General features: G+C 39.1%; 2 protein-coding genes across 2 annotated transcripts in view; both read left to right on the top strand.

The window, feature by feature from the left end:
- Window positions 1-304: 304 nt before the first annotated feature.
- Window positions 305-4,726, top strand: LOC133456397 (CD209 antigen-like protein B). The gene is made up of 2 exons (XM_061734876.1): window positions 305-456; window positions 3,823-4,726. Exons 1-2 carry the CDS (start codon window positions 305-307, stop codon window positions 4,724-4,726), a joined length of 1,056 nt encoding a protein of 351 aa, XP_061590860.1.
- Window positions 4,727-10,731: 6,005 nt separating this feature from the next.
- LOC133460696 (F-box/LRR-repeat protein 3-like) overlaps window positions 10,732-18,102 on the top strand; it is a 9,764-nt gene continuing 2,393 nt past the window's right edge. The window contains exons 1-6 of the mRNA XM_061741430.1: window positions 10,732-10,988; window positions 12,578-12,782; window positions 15,926-16,090; window positions 16,178-16,300; window positions 16,916-17,087; window positions 17,849-18,102. The exon at window positions 17,849-18,102 is cut by the window's right edge and continues 2,393 nt beyond it. Of these exons, the coding sequence (XP_061597414.1) occupies window positions 12,579-12,782; window positions 15,926-16,090; window positions 16,178-16,300; window positions 16,916-17,087; window positions 17,849-18,102 (918 nt within the window). The 5' untranslated portion in view covers window positions 10,732-10,988; window position 12,578. The remainder of the gene's footprint in view (window positions 10,989-12,577; window positions 12,783-15,925; window positions 16,091-16,177; window positions 16,301-16,915; window positions 17,088-17,848) is intronic.

Below are 18,102 nucleotides of genomic sequence, written 5' to 3'. Positions count from 1 at the left end.
TAATCTAATGCATAAATTCGACTTATTTAGATAGATGTAGATCAAGCACAATATCTGTATCAGTGTAGGCAACCTTCTGCCCAAAACTGCGTCAGCGTGACGTCATTCCCCTTCGTGACGACATAAAGCAACTGAGCCTTCATTAGGGCAACGCTGTCAGAAAGATCAAAACTTTACTGAATCAGTCAAAGTACAAGGACGCACCAGTCCGTGAAGAGTATAGCTATTTTTTTGACAAAGCTTATCCGACCAAATCATTAGAAAGTAAGAGATATCCAAGCCTGAGGAAGCAAGTTATGCCGAGATGGACCGCAGGTCTGCGGAGCAGCCACCGGCGACTGAGGTGCAGCAGGTGGCTGAAACTGCTGTGGTGATGGACGGCTCCGCTGAAACACCTGTGGAAAATTCAAGCCAAGAGGACGTTATTGACCCACAGAGCATCAATGTCAGCGAAAGGTAATGAAATTGGTTTGAATATTGTAGTGTTTTTTATCTACTGATGTTTTAATTTATCTTGCTTCTTATCTTGGGGCCGTCCTCTTTGTTCTTTTAGCCAAAGCACTGTCGTCACTTTATCTTGTCCTGTGTTGTTGAGTGTACGGGGTTACTCGGGTAGCATTTTGGCTTTTGCCAGGTTTGTCCCCAACTCGTCTTGGACATCTTGACTGCAGGGGCGTCAATTGGGTATGGCAAGGTCTGGCAGCTGCCACACCTTGGCTTCAAGGGTTAAATGTAAATGTTTGTTTTTTTAAATACATTTATGGAATTACTCTGTCTCTTTGTATTGATTATTCTATAATACATATAGAATAACTACAAATGCAAATCAGAACATGATCGATTTCACTAGTTATTATACACTGCAAAAACTCATCTTAACAAGAATATTTGTCTTATTTCTAGTTAAAATGTCTAATTTTTAGTAAAAAAAAAATCTCATTACATTTCAGACAACCGTTTTCACCTGTTTCAAGTAGATTTTCACTTAAAATAAGTAGAAAAATCTGCCAGTGGAACAAGATTTTTTTGCTTGTAATGAGAAGATAAATCTTGTCCCACTGGCAGACTTTTCTGCTTATTTCAAGTGAAAATTTACTTGAAACAGGTGAAAATGGTCAAATAACAAGTTATTTTTCTGGTAATGAATCTTGTTTTAAGTGTAATGAGATTTTTTGACTAAAAATTTGACATTTTAACTAGAAATAAGACAAATATTCCTGGTAAGATTTTGAGTTTTTGCAGTGAGCGAGACTGCATTTGAAAAAGTTCCAGTTTTCTTGACCACACAGATCAGCTACATAGCAGACTTCTGTGATGAGTATTTGCTGGACGTGTTGATTGATACTCTAGTTAAGTTCTGTGACTCGTAACCTTGCCATACCTTAGCTTCCACTGAATTGACGCCACTGCTTGACTGTCACAGTTAGGGTTTCCAACTCCCTAAAACATAAATAAGGGACACCTCATCGGCATTTTTTAGCCCCTTCTTTACCGCGGTTGAATTGGTTTGATATTGGATATTGGATATTATGAATTCAACACCCATAAAACTTGTGATACATAACACCGATTGTTTTCATTAAACCTAATTAAATCAGCCCATAATATGATTTAATAATAATTACTCTCTTGTGATATATAGTCTAGATGAACATGAACACATCACAAGCAATATGACCAAAATCAGTGGTATGTATCACAAGTTTTATGGGTGTTGAATTCATTAAACCACATTAAATCAGCCCATATACTGTATATGATTTTTAAATCAGCCCATATATATGCCCATATATATGATTTTTTAATAATTACTGTTTTGTGATATATAGTCTAGATGACCATGAACACATCACAAGTGGTTTGACCAAAATCAATGGTATGTATCACAAGTTTTATGGGTGTTGAATTCATAATATCCAATATCCAATATCAAACCAATTCAACCGCGGTCCCTTCTTTTGTGAGTGAAACGATTTTTTAACTGTTTGACTCGAACCTGAATTCAATTAGATGCATATTTTTGAATGCCATGAACACATGGAAAACAAATTATTATCCAGCAATTCACTTTAATACAAAATGAACTGAAAAAAATAAGTATCTTTCTTAAACAGAAACCTGTCCTGCTTAACTTAAAATTGTATACATTAATATAAAACAATAGAAAGAAAGCAAAACATCCATTCTGTAATAGTGCACATTTTTGTTGCTGTAAGATTTAAAGATGAAGTTAATTTAGCCAGAAAATATATATTTACAATGTTTATATAGTTAATTAGTTATGCATGTGTGCTTTATTATTTACATGTTTACAGATTCAGATGTTTATACCAGCACAACAGTTAAAACACTCTTTTGAATGTGTTTATTTGGTTTTACCTTCTTACAGTACTTTCCTCGGTCTAGGTCAGGGGTTTTCAATTCCGGTCCTCAGGCCCCCCTGTCCTGCTTGTTTTAGATGCTACCCTGCTTTCAGCACACCGTGATACAAGGAGCTGTGTCATCAACAGAGATGTACAGGCCTTGATGACAAGCTAATGAGGACCATTAATTAGAATCAGGTGCGTTGATACAAGGCAACATCTAAAACATACAGGGCAGGGAGGCCCGAGGACCGGAATTGAAAACCCCTGGTCTAGGTCAATCCTGGCTCCTGATTGGTTGGTTTAGTCACATGGGGTCAGAAAGAAGGACGTTGTTGGTTGTCATGGTCATTTCTGATGCTGGGAGCTTGAGTAAAAGTTCTGCTGGAAAACTAACTCTCTCACATCTGCTGTTTTCTCTCATGAAGAGTGTCTGATTACCACCTATCGAACCCTCACGTTACATTGCAATAACAAAAGTGCAAACAGAAAGTCTGTAGAAAACTAAACATATTTGTGCCTCAAAGGCCATGACTGTCGGCTACAGTTGTAGTAAAACAAAAAAAATAACTTATGAACTCAACAGCTCAATGACATTTTCCATTGGCATTTAATGCCTATTTTTTGACTCTCACAGTAATACGGGACAAAGTGTGTCCCCTTCCAGCTCAATACAGAACACGTACAGTACTTTAGTTTGCAAATACGGGACGTTTCCCTTTTTCAGGGTACGGTTGGCTAGTCACAGTCAGTGTAGCATTTGTAGTGTTTCATTAAATGTTTGTTTGCAATGTAGAATACAGTAAATTGTCACATAAAAGGAAGATTCACAATGGGAGATGCTGTCACTATGACATCCTTTTTATCTGATATCAGATCACTGAAATCTGTTTTTCTTTTTTCTGACAACAATGTCCTGCACCAAAGACATTTAGTGTTTTTCAGTAATAAAAAAAAAAGATAAATGCCACTTTATTCAGAAATCTTACCACATAAGAGTAGCATATCACAAGAAACTTGACGTGTGTCACTAGACTAAGATCAAACCTGGACACAATCATTTAGTGCGCATCTGGTAAAACACAGTGGTATAACAAGATATGCTACGCCATTACTGACAATCTTAACTTTCCAACTTAGGCCAATGTGGAAATAAAAAAAGTTGCTGTACCCTGACTGACCACTTGGTTTTAACCAAGACGCAATTAGAAATCCGTATAAACATTTAAGAGAGATCACATTTCTAAGAAGAACTTTGATTAAGATGGACACTACCATCATACCAAACAATTGTTTGTGATGGAGAGCTGATAATGTATCATCATGTTGGGTCATCCCAAATCCAATCAATTCTGTTCAACTGAACAAATTGAAATGATCATTTGAATTTTTTCAGTTACATCTGGGTGCACCAATGCAATATTTGATTTTATCCTTTTTTTTTCTTTTTTGTCTTCAGGTGTGATGAAAGTGCCTCAGGTAATCAAGATCAAAGAGAAGAAACGCCTGGCGTCATTAACATACCGCGATACAGATGGCAACTTTGTTCAATCTTGATCTTCATTCTTTCTTCGATTGCAATTGGCTTCCTCGTTGTTGAGATAAAAAACCAACACAGTAACAACAATAAGCTGAAACAACTTCTGAACTCATCTTATCAAAACGTTTCCATACTGGAAAATGAGATCCTCCAACTGAAGGTGCTGCTCAATGAGTTTCAGATGGAGAACAAAGAGCTGAAGGTGCATCTCAACTCAACTCTGGACAAATATAACCTCATCCAAGCGCAACTGGAGGAAACTAATACAAAACAACATTCAATCTTGTCCTCCAACAGACTGTCCTTCCTCTGGAATTTCTGCAACAAAGACACTCTGCAGTGCTTAAGTTGCATGCCTGGCTGGGTTGAGCATGCGTCACGCTGTTTTCTCCTGTCCGATATAAAAAAAAACTGGGAAGATGCTCGCAGGGACTGTCTAGATAAGTCGGGTGATTTGGCTGTTGTTCTGGATGCTGAAGACCAGGCATTATTGACCAACATGACCTTCCAGTACAAAAATATGCATCCTGAAGAAAATTTCCATTCAGCGTGGATCGGCCTGCAGGACATGGGGAAAGAGAACACCTTCCTTTGGGTCAATGGAAATGGTGTCATGGCGGATGTAAATTACTGGAATGAAAATGAACCTAACAACGCCATCCCCTTCTGGGACAGTGATAGGGCAGGACAGGACTGTGTTGCCATTGTACCACCAAAAAATATTGAAAAGGAAGGTTGGTTAAACTCCTGGGATGATATCATCTGTGGTGGACGACGGCACTACATATGTGAGACCACGGCTCTCATCTTACCCAGACCTTGATCCTGCTAATGCCCCCAAATGCTCCTTATGTCACGGTTCAAAAGGACAGAGAACCCAAATGCACAACACCAAGCAGAATCAGAGCAGGCGGGTCCGGGAGTCGGTCTGGGGACGCCGCAGGCAGGATGCGGGGAGCCGGTTTTGGGGCTGACAGGATGCTGGGAGCCGGAGTCGGGTTACACCAACGCAGAGCCTACGCCGTAGGGTTCGCAGCGACGCGCACCCTACGGCGTAGCTCTTTGTCGATTTAACGCAAAACCATAAATCAGGCTTCACAGCGCGACTCCACTGTCCGCCGGCGCGCGCCCGGCTCGTCACCACGCCGACTCCGCGCTCATATATTTAATAAATTTATAAAGCCCATATATTTATAAAGCCCCGCCTGGCCAAGCCCTAACGCTGAGGCCATGGTAGATTTAGGTTACGCAGCACTGTTGACTTGTAGGCTCTGCGTTGGTGTAACGTGGAACCATAAATCAACCTTCAGAGTGACCCGCGGACCAATAGAGTTCACTTTTTTTTATACCATTGTAACGTATTTACATTTCTAAAAAATAGTTTGACCAATCAATCCCAGGGCCCCTCCACACGTGGGGCCCCCAGGCTGCAGCCTAGGGAAGCCTGTGCATTAGTCCGCGCATGGCTATGGAACAGTCTAAGGAGCTGAAACAATGTCCAACTATCTACAGGTTCAAAAGCAAATACAAAGAAAAGATTTTTGCCAAATACAGGGAAGATAACACATGAGATAGTGATTGTGTGGGGATTCAGCATAATGTAAGTATATAAAATGGTGTTGTGTTTAAGTGACTGTGTTGTCTGTCTTAAAGGGGACCTATTATGAAAAACACGTTTTTTCTTGTTTTAACATATATAAAGTGGTCTCCCCTCACCCTGCCAGCAGAGGGGAGATGAAATCCCATGAATTTCTGCAAGGTCTGTGACCCCCGCCCAACAGAATCCCCCAGTGTCATGTGATTTTTTTGCGCCGTTTAGAATCTGCTCCCGTTGTGAGTCACGACGGGAGCAGATTTCCATAGGTCAGCCTCCGCTGCTGAAACCACGCCCACAACCTGCTCTCTCCACCGGCTGGAGCTCCGCCATTGTTCAGCAGCGGTGACTGTTTTCCACCGGTTTCAACAGCGAGGGAGAGTTAAAATGAGGTTTTGCATCGACATTTACCCTCATAAAAGGATCAGTTCCAACAGCACGGACCCGGCAACTGCACACGAGTCAGCGGTAAGTGACGTTATTTTTTATGTTATTTATATTTGTATGATCTTTGCATGGGCTAAGTATTTAGCTTAGCTCCGGAGCACCGGAGCTGCTCACGGACCGGACCATCGAGGAGCTCCGGGTTCGGAGCTCCGAACCCAGGGGCTCCGGGGGAGCCGGCGGCTCAGTACCGTAATACATTTTTCTTCTGTGCTTTCAGATTTTCCAAGCAATGCACCTGGAGCTGTTCAACGACACATTCAGAAGACGCGCGGTCCTTCCTTGACCCAACAATAGTGCATCAATTTTATTTATATATTTTAACAATAAAGTTGTCATTTGTGAAAATTCAGTGTTGTGATTTCTTTACAGTTAACATGATTCATTTGTCTTGTAACATAAGAAGTGAAATGATGAGGAATTGGAGTAAATAACCGTGGTGTACCTGTTTAGAATTAAATTCAATCTTCCTGTGTGAAGACGAGGTGACTAAAGGCTGATTTATGGTTCCGCGTTACACCAATGCAGAGCCTACGGAGTAGGGTACGTGTCGATTTAACGCAGAACCGTGGACACGCTTTGCTACGCAGCCGCTGCTCTTCTCCCCGGAGCGACGCTTTGTCTCCTCCCCTGCTACACGTCATTCAAGCAGCCAATCAGCGCAGAGCCTCATTATCATAGCCTCGCCACCCCTTAGAATGAAGCACAGAAAAAGGCTTTAGAAGCGGTAAAACTAAAGACATGGCCCACAGGCTGAATTTCTGATTTATGTAGAAAAAACAAGCTTTAGATTGTTTTTAAGACATTCAAGGCCTGTTTAAAATATACATTAAATGCCATAATATGTCCCCTTTAATATATAATTATATACAGAGACGTTCAATAAACTGTATAGAGTATCTTTGGTATATAGCAGACAAAGCGTGTAGCTGGTCTCTTCAGGACGTTTATTCACCGGCCGTTATAATAACGACTAGCTGTCATGGCAACAACAACAACTGACACTTCCAGCTTGCGCTCTGTATATCCAGTGCTACTGAAGCTACTGCGCATGTGCTAAGCACCCAGGGCATGCTGGGTAATGAAGTTCCTACACAGTAATCCATACAACACAGTGACCTTTATTAATAATGTTAATATTAGAATTTTAATTTCATTTGTAGTATGGAGCAAACATTATTTCATTCATGATTTAGCATACCCCTTTAAATGGGGGGCGTATCCCACACCGGCGCAGGTGAACAGCTGACAGACAGCCAAAGCTTTAGCAACTTTATTTTGCTTGTTGACTTATTATTTGCTTGCGTTGTCTGCTTCCTTGTTGCTGTCATGCTGCCCGCTTTGATGGTTTCGCTTTGATGTTCCGTGCGCGGCTTTGCTTTGCTTTTGTGTTTACAATTCCCCACGTGAAAACACACAATTAATATCTTTCATAAACTTATTGACAACGCCGAATTAGTTAAGAATAACGTGCGGTATTTTTTGCGTTGCGATCCATGTTCATTTGACAGCGTTTGTGGTGTTAATTTGTGTTAAAAGTTTGCTGCGGTAAAATCATGCCGCATGCACTTCCTGGTTTCCAGTGCGTGATGCATGCTGGGACTTGTTGTTTTTTTTGCAGTAAACGCCATTCATTCACATCATAGACATATATAAAGGCTAGATGCTAGCCAGGGGTTCCCAACCTTTTTTGTGCCAAGGACCAGCAGAAGTATAAACAAAAAGCTCAGGGACCGGTTGACAATTTATGTCAATTTTAATAAACATTTTAGAAATAGAATTTTCCACATCAGTAGATTCGTCCACTTGTATTGCATACCACGGAGATGCTTTTATTCTGTCCAGCAATTGTCCTTCAATATCCTCGGCAATATCATCAGTTCTCCTTGCAACAGTATTGTTGGAAAGTGGAACCTTTCCCACTTTGCCAGCTGCTTTTTCCCCCAAAAGTTTGAGGCAGATGTCTTTTGCAGCGGGCAGTATTAGCTCCTCTCCAATTGTAAAGGGCTTTTTAGCTTTTGCAATCCGGTGAGCAACAAGATATGAAGCCCTCGTTGCAGTGACGTTAGCTGATGTTGTGGCCTTTAAAACTTGCTTCTGCAAATCTAACTCACGTTTTTTCCTTTCGAAAAAATCCACTAGTTTGTCTTTGAGAGAAGAATGTTTTGTATTTAAAGGAGCATGAGGCTCCTTGTAAGAAATGAGACTCTCTAGCGCCACCTTTCGCCACGACGGCCGTCGGGGGTACTGCAGCCAACAGCGAAGCCGGCACGGCACATTTTGCAGCACACAGTCTGTTCAAGGCAACGGAGAGAATTTTTTTCATAAATCCTGCCTCAATCCAGCCTCAAGCTCCTTTAAGTGTCTTTGAAGCTTGGATGGCTTCATTGCTTCGTTGGCGAGCGTTTCTCCACATAAAATACATAGTGGGTTTGGCGCCTCCAAATCGCCCGTTGCAACAAATCCGTATTTTATATACATAATGTCGTACTTGCGATTAAAGCTTTTTCTTTTGGGTAGGATTTTCCACTTGTTCATCACTATTTCTTTTACTCGAAGAACAAGTAAAGAAACGGCTCATGGAGGTTTGCTGGGGTCCGCTCATCTCTGCAGCTGACTGTGCCTAACCTGCAGCACCTGTGCATTGCGCTGTTCAGTCCGGTCGGGTACCAGAACTTATTGTCCGCCAAGCCATGACAGGGCTGCCACTCAAAGAAACACATTTCGATTTATACAAGTTTTGGATGAAATTATATGACAAAAAAATGCAAAAATTGTTTTCTTAAATTTAGTATGAGGTTGCTTTAATTATGTGGCAAATGATAATAAACACGAGAAAGATGGGTACTTCAATGAAAAATAGATATTTTATTCAACTTTGCTGCTGTTCATACAAAAAGTAAATAATAAAACCAAGGACAGGAACAGTGATCAGTCAGTATAGACATAAATCCATAAATAAATAAACCTCTGTCCATTATTTTTCATTTTTTAAGGACAGACAATTGTTATATAAAAAATAAATGATAAAATGAAATAAAAAGTCTCGTATTTCTTTTACATCAAGTGGGTAAATGGGTTCTGGATGGCAGGACGTACTGTGGGTTGAACTGGTGTATCATTTGTTGAAACCCGTCAGCATCAACCGTGGAGAGCTGCTCATATCACAGATCAGCATCTGCAGTATTGATCAGTGAGCGCAGTCGTCTGGTGCGGGGAACAGGTCTGCTTCTTTTGCAGAAAGGGGTCCATGGTGGCTCTTCATCGGTCTGCATGCATTTAATTTAAAATACTTTTGTCAGGCACAGTCAGGCATAACGTTAAAGCTCTCTTTTAAAGCCAAAATACGCTTAATATCTTACCAAGGCGAGTCCGTTTCGTTCAACTGTCCGAGGTGCTTTTTCTCTTCAAATGCTCGTGCATTACCGACGTGCTCCCGTGATAAGCAAGGTCTCCTTTGCAAACCTTGCAAGTCTTCTTTTTATTCGCCATATCCAGGCTAAAATGCTCCCGAACTTTTGAAGTTTTGTTACCCGCAGCTGCGCTGAGACGCAAAAAAAAAAAAAGCTGCGCTGAGACACTTGAGACACGCTGATTATCGCTTTTTGTCGACAACGTCGACGAATCGTTGCAGCCCTAATTATGATCGGAACACAAGCCATTTCACGTCCCAGTAGTAACAGCTCTACGGCCCGGTACCGGTCCGGGGACCGGGAGTTGGGAATCACGGGGCTAGATGACTCGTCCGCGCTGCTGCGACGTCGTCACACGGGGGCCATCTTGCCACAGGAGAGCTCGCTCACTCATAACATTGTGTTTAATGGTGCCTGTACTACAAAACAACCTTAACTTGCTCAATTCTCAACAGATTTTCAAACAGTTTGGTTTGTTATGAACGTCAGAGATGTAGTTATGACACTGCATACTTGTGAATAATTATAAACATTGAAAAACGTACTTTTATATGAAAATAACCAGAAACGGATAGCTATGACATGGTATTTACATTAAATGAATATTTCTATAGTATTCTTAGTAATATTTATATTTACATTATAACATATATACATATATTATTACCTTATAACATATATATATATATATATGTATATATATATATATATATATATATATATATATATATATATATATATATATATATATATATAATTACATTATAACATGTATTTATATGACCTTATAACATGTTTATAATTATAACATGTGTGTATATATATATATTATAACATGTGTGTATATATATATATATATATATACATATATACACATATATATACATATATGTGTGTTGTATAGGTATATTATTTATAAGTGCTCTGGTATAATATTTAGAATGCTCAGGTATATTTATATGTATAATGCTCAGGTACAATATTGCAATGAAGTGCTGTAATATTTTTATAATGTAATAACAAGTATATTTTTTGATAAAGTAAAGCTTGCTGTTATATTTATTCATATTTATTTTTATTTTGTATTCAAGCAAAATTGAAAAAGAAACAAAGGGGTAGGACCTCATAAGTTTTTTTTAGCATGGAGGTGTATTTCCCTTTGATTTTGTTTAATGACTGTTTATTTGTATTCTTTGCTGACGTTTTGTGCAATTGTTTTTCTTTTTTATTTATAATATGCTCGAAATAAAGATTCCTATCAATATCTTTTTTAAATCAGTACAGTGCCCCCTCTTGGAGTGTTTTGAGTGAGAACATCTCCCCCTGCTGGCCGTTCACTACAACTGCAGCTCTCCGAGTTTCTCCGCTCAACAACACAAACGCCATCTTTAGCCGCCGACGACTAAAGTATTGTAGCAGAGTTGTGAAGAGAAACTGGTGTCAGGCGCCGGGAAAACCCAAACGCTTTTAGAAATCCCTCTCTGAAGGTGTTGTAGTCAGGTGTCGCTGCGCTGTCATATGGTCCAATGTGTGTCATCGCTCCGACACCTTCTGCGCAGTTTTCTTGTGTCGCTCCCGGTTGACGTTGAGTGATCTCGCCAAAGAAACAGCAAACGACGGGGGGTGAAAGCCAGGTAAAGTCTTTCCATTATTCAAAGTTAGTCTAAGTTATTTGTTTGCGTTATTACTGTTTTAATTTTAGTTCACACTAAAGCCTGAATTATGCTTCCGCGTTAAATCGACGCAGAGCCTACGCAGTAGGGTACGGCGTAGGTTACGCGGCGACGCACACCGTACGCCGTAGGCTCTGCGTTGGTGTAACGCGGAACCATAAATCAGCCTTAACTGGCTACTGCTAATGAAACGGGGAGGCGTGTCGTCTGTCTGTACAAGGTTTTCATTGTGGCTCATCAAGACTCATTAAATCTACTTTTTATGTGTTTTTTGCATCCCATCTTTCTTTAATCTGTCTTCTCTCTGCATAAGTTTTATTTGTTCATTTTTCTTGGACATTATTTGTTTTAAATCTCTGATTTAATCACAGGGGTGGAATTAAACTGTGGAATGGTTTGAATTTGGAGTTAAAAGAATGTACAAACATAAAACAATTTAAGAAGAAATATAAAGAAATTGTTTATTTGAGGTATAAAAGTGAAGACTGTGTTTAAAGATCATCAGCTGTGTGTGTTCTGCTATTTCATCATGTTGTCTTTGTATGTTTATATACTTAGATATACGTATTATATTTATATCATAGTTATAGTATATTTATGATAGAGCTTACATATGGTATTAAACAGGTTATTTTTGTAAAAATAATATATATTTTTACAAATTAGTGTATAGTATAAAAAGTAAATACTGACATATAATTTATGTTTAGTTGTGGAAAGGGGGTGGGATTAAATAAGTTTATACTTCCCCCCCACTCCTTTTCGAACATGTAACTGAAATATGTGTCTTGGTGTTGTTGTTTTTTCTTTATGTGGTGGAATGCCCACCTGTATTTGTTTTCTTATCTTTTTTCTTGTTTTTTATACATGTTCGATATAAACAAAACGAACAAACGAACGAAAACTGTTTTAGCATCATGAAGAAGCAGGTAGTGACATTTAGATGAATTGTGGAACATGTCATTATGGTCTATGTAAGTCTCTGAAACACTACAGATGTGTATATAGTATATAACTGTCTTTGCTTGTTTCCTGTGGGCCAGCTTTAAAAAAAAAAAAAAAAAAAAAAATCACGAGCGGACTTTGAGTTTGACTTGCCCACATGAGTGTGTCACACAGGTTTTGTTTTTATACAGCCTATGGTTTAGGTGGTAAAACATCCTAGTAATTCAGGGACAATCAATACAAAATGCATAGGATCAAGTGTGGAAATGAAAAAAGGTGCCTTTTAAGTTGATACTGTCAAACAAATGTACATTGATTTACACATTCACAGTCACATTAGATAAGACTCAGTAGAGTCAGTGGGCAAGTTAAAGAAAATCCGGCTTAATGGATGAAACAGCAGCAGAGAAATGAGTTTGTGTCTCATCCAGTGATTTAAACAGCTGCAGTAAAAAAAATAATAGTATACTTAAAAAAATTGGCCGTTCTATAAGTGTGCATCAACCCAGATGTAGACTCATAGCTTGTTAATAAAAGTGTAACATTATGCTTGTTTGGTAACTTAAAGTCCGTTAACCTAGCACATCCATCTGTTTATTATCTAGGATGAAACGAGGCCTCCAAGGGAATGAGCAAGCGGATGGAGGGGGCCCCAGCAGCGGGTGTGACAAGACTCTTAAACGGTCCTGCAAGCAGAAGAGGGAGAAAGATTTAGGAAAAGGGGGAACCAACTGGGAGCGTTTGCCCCAGGAGATACTGCTTCATGTTTTCCAGCACCTGCCTTTGCTGGACAGGGCGTATGCTTCTCAGGTACCCGAAAAACCAGTATCTGCCTGAAATGAATGTTTATCGTGACAGCCAGTGTCTCATTTTGAGTTGTCTGATGTTTTGCAAGAACAATCTGATGAGTGCTGCTGCATGGCAGCGTCACTATCACACCTCATTCACTTCTGAAAGACTGAAGTGAAGCAACAACGCTGGTTGTTCACTGAAAGCAATCAGATAGCGGCAGCATTTAGGAAAACATCATGTATGATGAGCATTCTTTCACCACATGTCAGACAATATTGTCAACTTTTTACCCTGTTTCCAGCTTCAACCTCACATTATTCCTGTCTAATTGTTTTCTAAAGGGGACAGGTTAGATATTGACTAACCAATCACAGCAAATGTAACCACAGACATGAATCTGATGTCATTCTATGATGACACGGAACCATGGGAAAAACAGTTGTTTTTTTTCCCTTTTTAAATAACAATAATGATAATTAAATTATTGCAAAGAATCCCTGTTTTATTTATATATACTGTGTGTGTATGTATATATATATAATGAATATTTTGGTCAATATTGAAATTATGATTATTAGCAACCATGGTGCACTCCCACAAATCTCTTGAAAACAAATACTAAATCGAAAATAAAATACAAATTGTATAATAAAATTTAGCAGTTACATAAATAAATTACAACATAAATAGAATAAAAATTGCACTACAAAAAATGCTAGGTATAATGGTAAAATACCAGTTACCATGACCAAGAATACTAAAAGAATAAGAAGAAATAGAACCAACTTAATTAAACCAAAAGAAATCTGCTCACATTTTAGTGGACTGCCATGATGAACTGAATTACACATGTGCTTTGAGATGCATGCAATTTTGGCAAACTATAGTCAGTGGATTGTAGATGGTAACTCACTCAAAGAGCATTGAGGATAGAGCCATATGAAATCCGTTTTATTTTTTGCCCAATTCCGTTTTATTTTTTCTCAAATTCCGTTTTTTCCATTTTAATATTTCTGAATTCTGTATTTTGCTTTTTATCGTCATTTTTACCATTAAAAAAAAGTGTCTGGTAAGTGGGAATGAATAAATGTCCACAATTTAATAATATATAACAGTCCATTTAATGTTTAAAGTGCCTGAAATTAGTGAAATACTGTTCAATTACATTTTAAAGAGAAATAATAAATAATAAACACAGAGTTTTGTTATAAAAATAACATAAAGTGCACAAATGAACAACAATAATGCATCAAACTATGCAACAATGCAGGCAGCAACTTAAATATTTAAGTTAAATATTAACACTGTATAGCAGGGGTATTCAACTTTAAGAGGTCCATTTAGAGAAAATTTACTCAAGCGAAGGTCCAGAACATCATAATATATATATATATATATATATATATATATATATATATATATATATATATATATATATATATATATATATATATATATATATTCAAGTAGCCTCATAGTTGTATCAACATCTGCATCTGACTGTTATATTAAAAAAAGTACATATTTGCAACTTAACATGTGTAACTTTAATTACACATATTTTTCTCTCTTAAAAATAAAATAGATTTTATTTTATTTCAAATGCTATCTTATTTTATTTATTTACCAGCAGTTTGAATTTCCCCTTTTCTTTGTTAATTGTCTCAACACATTTTTATAATAAATTAATATAAACACATCTTAACAATTGAACAGTTTTGCAGTTTTTCTTTCTTCCCCTGTAATAATCTTTGCGGCCCACTAGATGGCGCTCGTGGCCCAAGTGTGGGCCGCGGCCCTATGGTTAAGAATCACTGCGTCGTTTCGTTCTCGGGCAGCGATCCTCCCTGCTTGCAGTGTTTCACTAGAAACGGTCGTAGCTTCTTAAGCTTGTTCAAAGGGATATCAGACTCGGCGCAAACAGCCACAAAGTCTTGCAGGGCTGGTGTGCTTTGAGAAGCACGTTGTTTTTCCTTGTTCCTTACATGGCTTTTGGAGGCTATGTGATCGTCGCACGTGTTTTTTCGAGTCCAGTCCACCGTATGTTGACAATATTTACAAAAAAGCTTGTTGCCTGATGCATAGAAGTCAGCGTACTGCTCTGCTCTGTATGTAGCACTTAGTGTGGAGTTCCGTAACTTTTTTGCAGACCCTAGAGGGGAGGGAGCCGCTCGCTTGGATGTCATTGTTTTTTGTGGAGCACTGTGGAAGTGGAAGTACACGCCCGTACCATTTTATTGTGAAAATCAGAGAGCTCTGTTTCCGCCCTAACACACAGCACAACTGCATGGAGGACGCTGGTCAGTTATCTTAACTCACATAAACACATTGAACATCCTGTTAAACCTTCAAATTAAAATGTAAAACCATTTGACGATCATGATGTAAACAGCAGCACGTGTGTGTTGTGTATATGCGCGTTCGCGTGCGTGGCTTAAGCTCGCTCCACCGTCTTCACTTGATTTCTAATGTTCCATTTTCTCCCGAAAACTGAATTTAAACCCAGATTAGGGCCAATTCTGTAATATTCCGCGTTTTATTCTAATTCCATTTTTATTGGTCATTTCCGCGATTCCGTCCGCGATTCCGTTAACACGGATTTCATATGGCTCTAATTGAGGACAAGTCCATTATAGCACAGAAAACTTGTTTCACACTAAATGAAAATTATTTAGGCTAGACAGCAAGTGTTGGTAGGGTTGCTCAAATAATCTGTTCTTTGAAAGACCCGCCTGTTTAAAAGTAGCTAGAAGTCGCTAAATTATGTCATTACCAAATGTGCATAATCTGCAATTTGCATGTATATAACATGATTCATAAAAGCAATTCATTAATGGATTATGATTTAAAAGTTTAATGACTTAGTTATTCACACTTTTCTTTCACGAGTGCTGGTTGCGATCAATGAGACTTTCAACTAGTCCTCAAATAGAGCAGCTGGCACATATACCGGATCTTTTTCCTGTTCAAAGTGGTCTAGACATCTTCACATAATTATTGAGGTGAGAGCCAAAAACGTTAGCAGAGGTTTCTGCTTCGAGTAAGCTGCATTTTGTCATCTCTTCAAAGGATTGACATTTTTTTAAATTTTCCTGACTACAAAGGTCAAAGAAAGAATTCCATGATCATCTGATATGAAGTCAGTTCTGTTGTCTCTGTAGGTGTGTCGCGGTTGGAATGAGGCCTTCCACATGCCAGAGCTGTGGCGCTGCTTTGAGTTCGAGTTGACCCAGCCAGCCAGTTCCTACCTGAAGGCCACTCACCCAGAGCTAATCAAACAGATCATCAAAAGGCACTCGGACCACCTGCAGTACGTCAGCTTCAAGGTGTGATGGAGAGGAGTGCGTAGTTGAAGTGATTAAAAAAGCATGCTGTGGTTTCCTGTTTTTGATTTTTGTCTTTGTGCCATGCAGGTGGACAGCAGCAGAGAGTCTGCAGAGGCAGCGTGTGACATCCTCTCCCAGCTTGTGAACTGCTCTTTGAAAACCCTGGGTCTCATTTCCACAGCTAGGCCCAGCTTCATGGAGATGCCCAAGGTAAGCCTGAAGGGACGTCACAGCTCATCCATTTATAGCCCTCCGGTCTGTGATTGATGTCTGAATCGTAGCTGGTTTGACTGATGCCAAGTGCCTGGGGGAAGGTGTAGAAATTAAAGAATTGTAAATCGCCAGACTAAAATGTCAAAACCAGCCTTTGTTTTCTTTCATTGTTGTTCTTGGAGGACAAACGGTACACAATATGACATTGCTGTGCATTTGCATGTTTTTTCTTTTATTCCTTCATATAAAAGGAAAACTAATGATAAAAACACCAAAAGGCACCTTGGTGTTTTGATAATTCGTTTTTCTTTTGTCTTGTTTTATTTGATATTGTGCCTTACAAGCCCTTGAATGCAAGTTCATCCACAAAAAAGTGGGATGGAAGGTGGTAATACACACGTATAGCAGAACTGATTTACAGAGCTAGGAATTCATTTATTTTTTTGTATGGATCTGAATATTTGGCTTTTGGATACTGTGAGTTGTATCCTTTTTTCCACTGTTGGTTAGGGTTAAGGGGTTACCTCCCCAAAAATATATTCTGTGCAGCTGTGAGGGCCATAGTTGAACTTATCCTAATGTTTCTCTCTCTTGCTGCTTTACTGTCAACAGTCTCACTTCATCTCAGCACTGACGGTGGTTTTTGTAAACTCCAAATCCCTGTCCTCTTTGAAGATCGATGATACCCCTGTGGATGACCCTTCTCTCAAGGTTCTGGTGGCCAACAACAGTGACACCCTCAAACTGCTGAAAATGAGCAGCTGCCCTCATGTTTCACCTGCAGGTACTTTTTTCTTCAGAACAAAAAAAGCATGTGTATGTATGAATGAATGAATGAATGAATGAATGAATTTTATTTTTGTGTCATGTCCGAAGACCCATCCCTTTACGGGATTATAAGACACCAGAAACAGAAAATCATCAAATACACAATATCACACACACTTAATTGGGAGCTGCACAATGTACACTGGAAAAAACAAAATAAATAAATAAATAAATCAAAAACCAGAATGTATATTCTTACATATATGTTACTTTTCTTCGCCTATCCCACGCTTTCTCCAAATAGTCAGCAAGTGCAAATATTTTATGATCAAAAATCCATTTGAGTCTCTCAGCATCGCTTACCCACATCAAATCCAGATTCTTACATCTATCAAATAATTTTTGACGCAGCTCATGATACAGAGGACAATAAAATAAAAAATGGAACTCATTTTCAATGTCATTAATGTTACAGTAAGGACAAATCCTCTCTTCTTCTGGGACCCCTCGATAACGTCCTGTCTCAAGGTGCAGAGGCAAGATTCCACAACGGATTTGCGTAATTTTATTATCAAAGCTTTTATCAACATTACATTTAAATTACACATTCAGAGTTGCTACCAATTCAGTGGGCATCTGATGTTTGCACACAGCTTACTAACTTTGTGAATACGAGTGAGTAAAAGTGAAGCACTAAATCATGGCTCTGTTCACACACACGATATGGGACGGCCCCTTTCAGGAAAACTTTGACATGCTACTTTTTTCTGTATCCAGGCATCCTGTGTGTGGCTGATCAGTGCCATGGCCTGAGAGAGCTGGCTCTCAACTACCACTTGCTGAGCGACGAGCTCCTCATTGCGCTCTCCTCAGAGAAGCACGTTCACCTTGAGCATCTCCGGATCGATGTGGTGAGTGAGAATCCAGGCCAGCAGTTCCACACCATCAAGAAGAGCAGCTGGGACGCCATGGTACGCCACTCCCCCAAATTCAACCTGGTCATGTATTTCTTCCTCTACGAGGAAGAGTTC

This window comes from Cololabis saira, chromosome 2, assembly GCF_033807715.1.
Source record: "Cololabis saira isolate AMF1-May2022 chromosome 2, fColSai1.1, whole genome shotgun sequence".
NCBI lineage: Eukaryota > Metazoa > Chordata > Actinopteri > Beloniformes > Belonidae > Cololabis > Cololabis saira.
The sequence above is the reverse complement of the archived record's forward strand: the minus strand, read 5'-3'. Positions and strand labels throughout refer to the sequence as shown.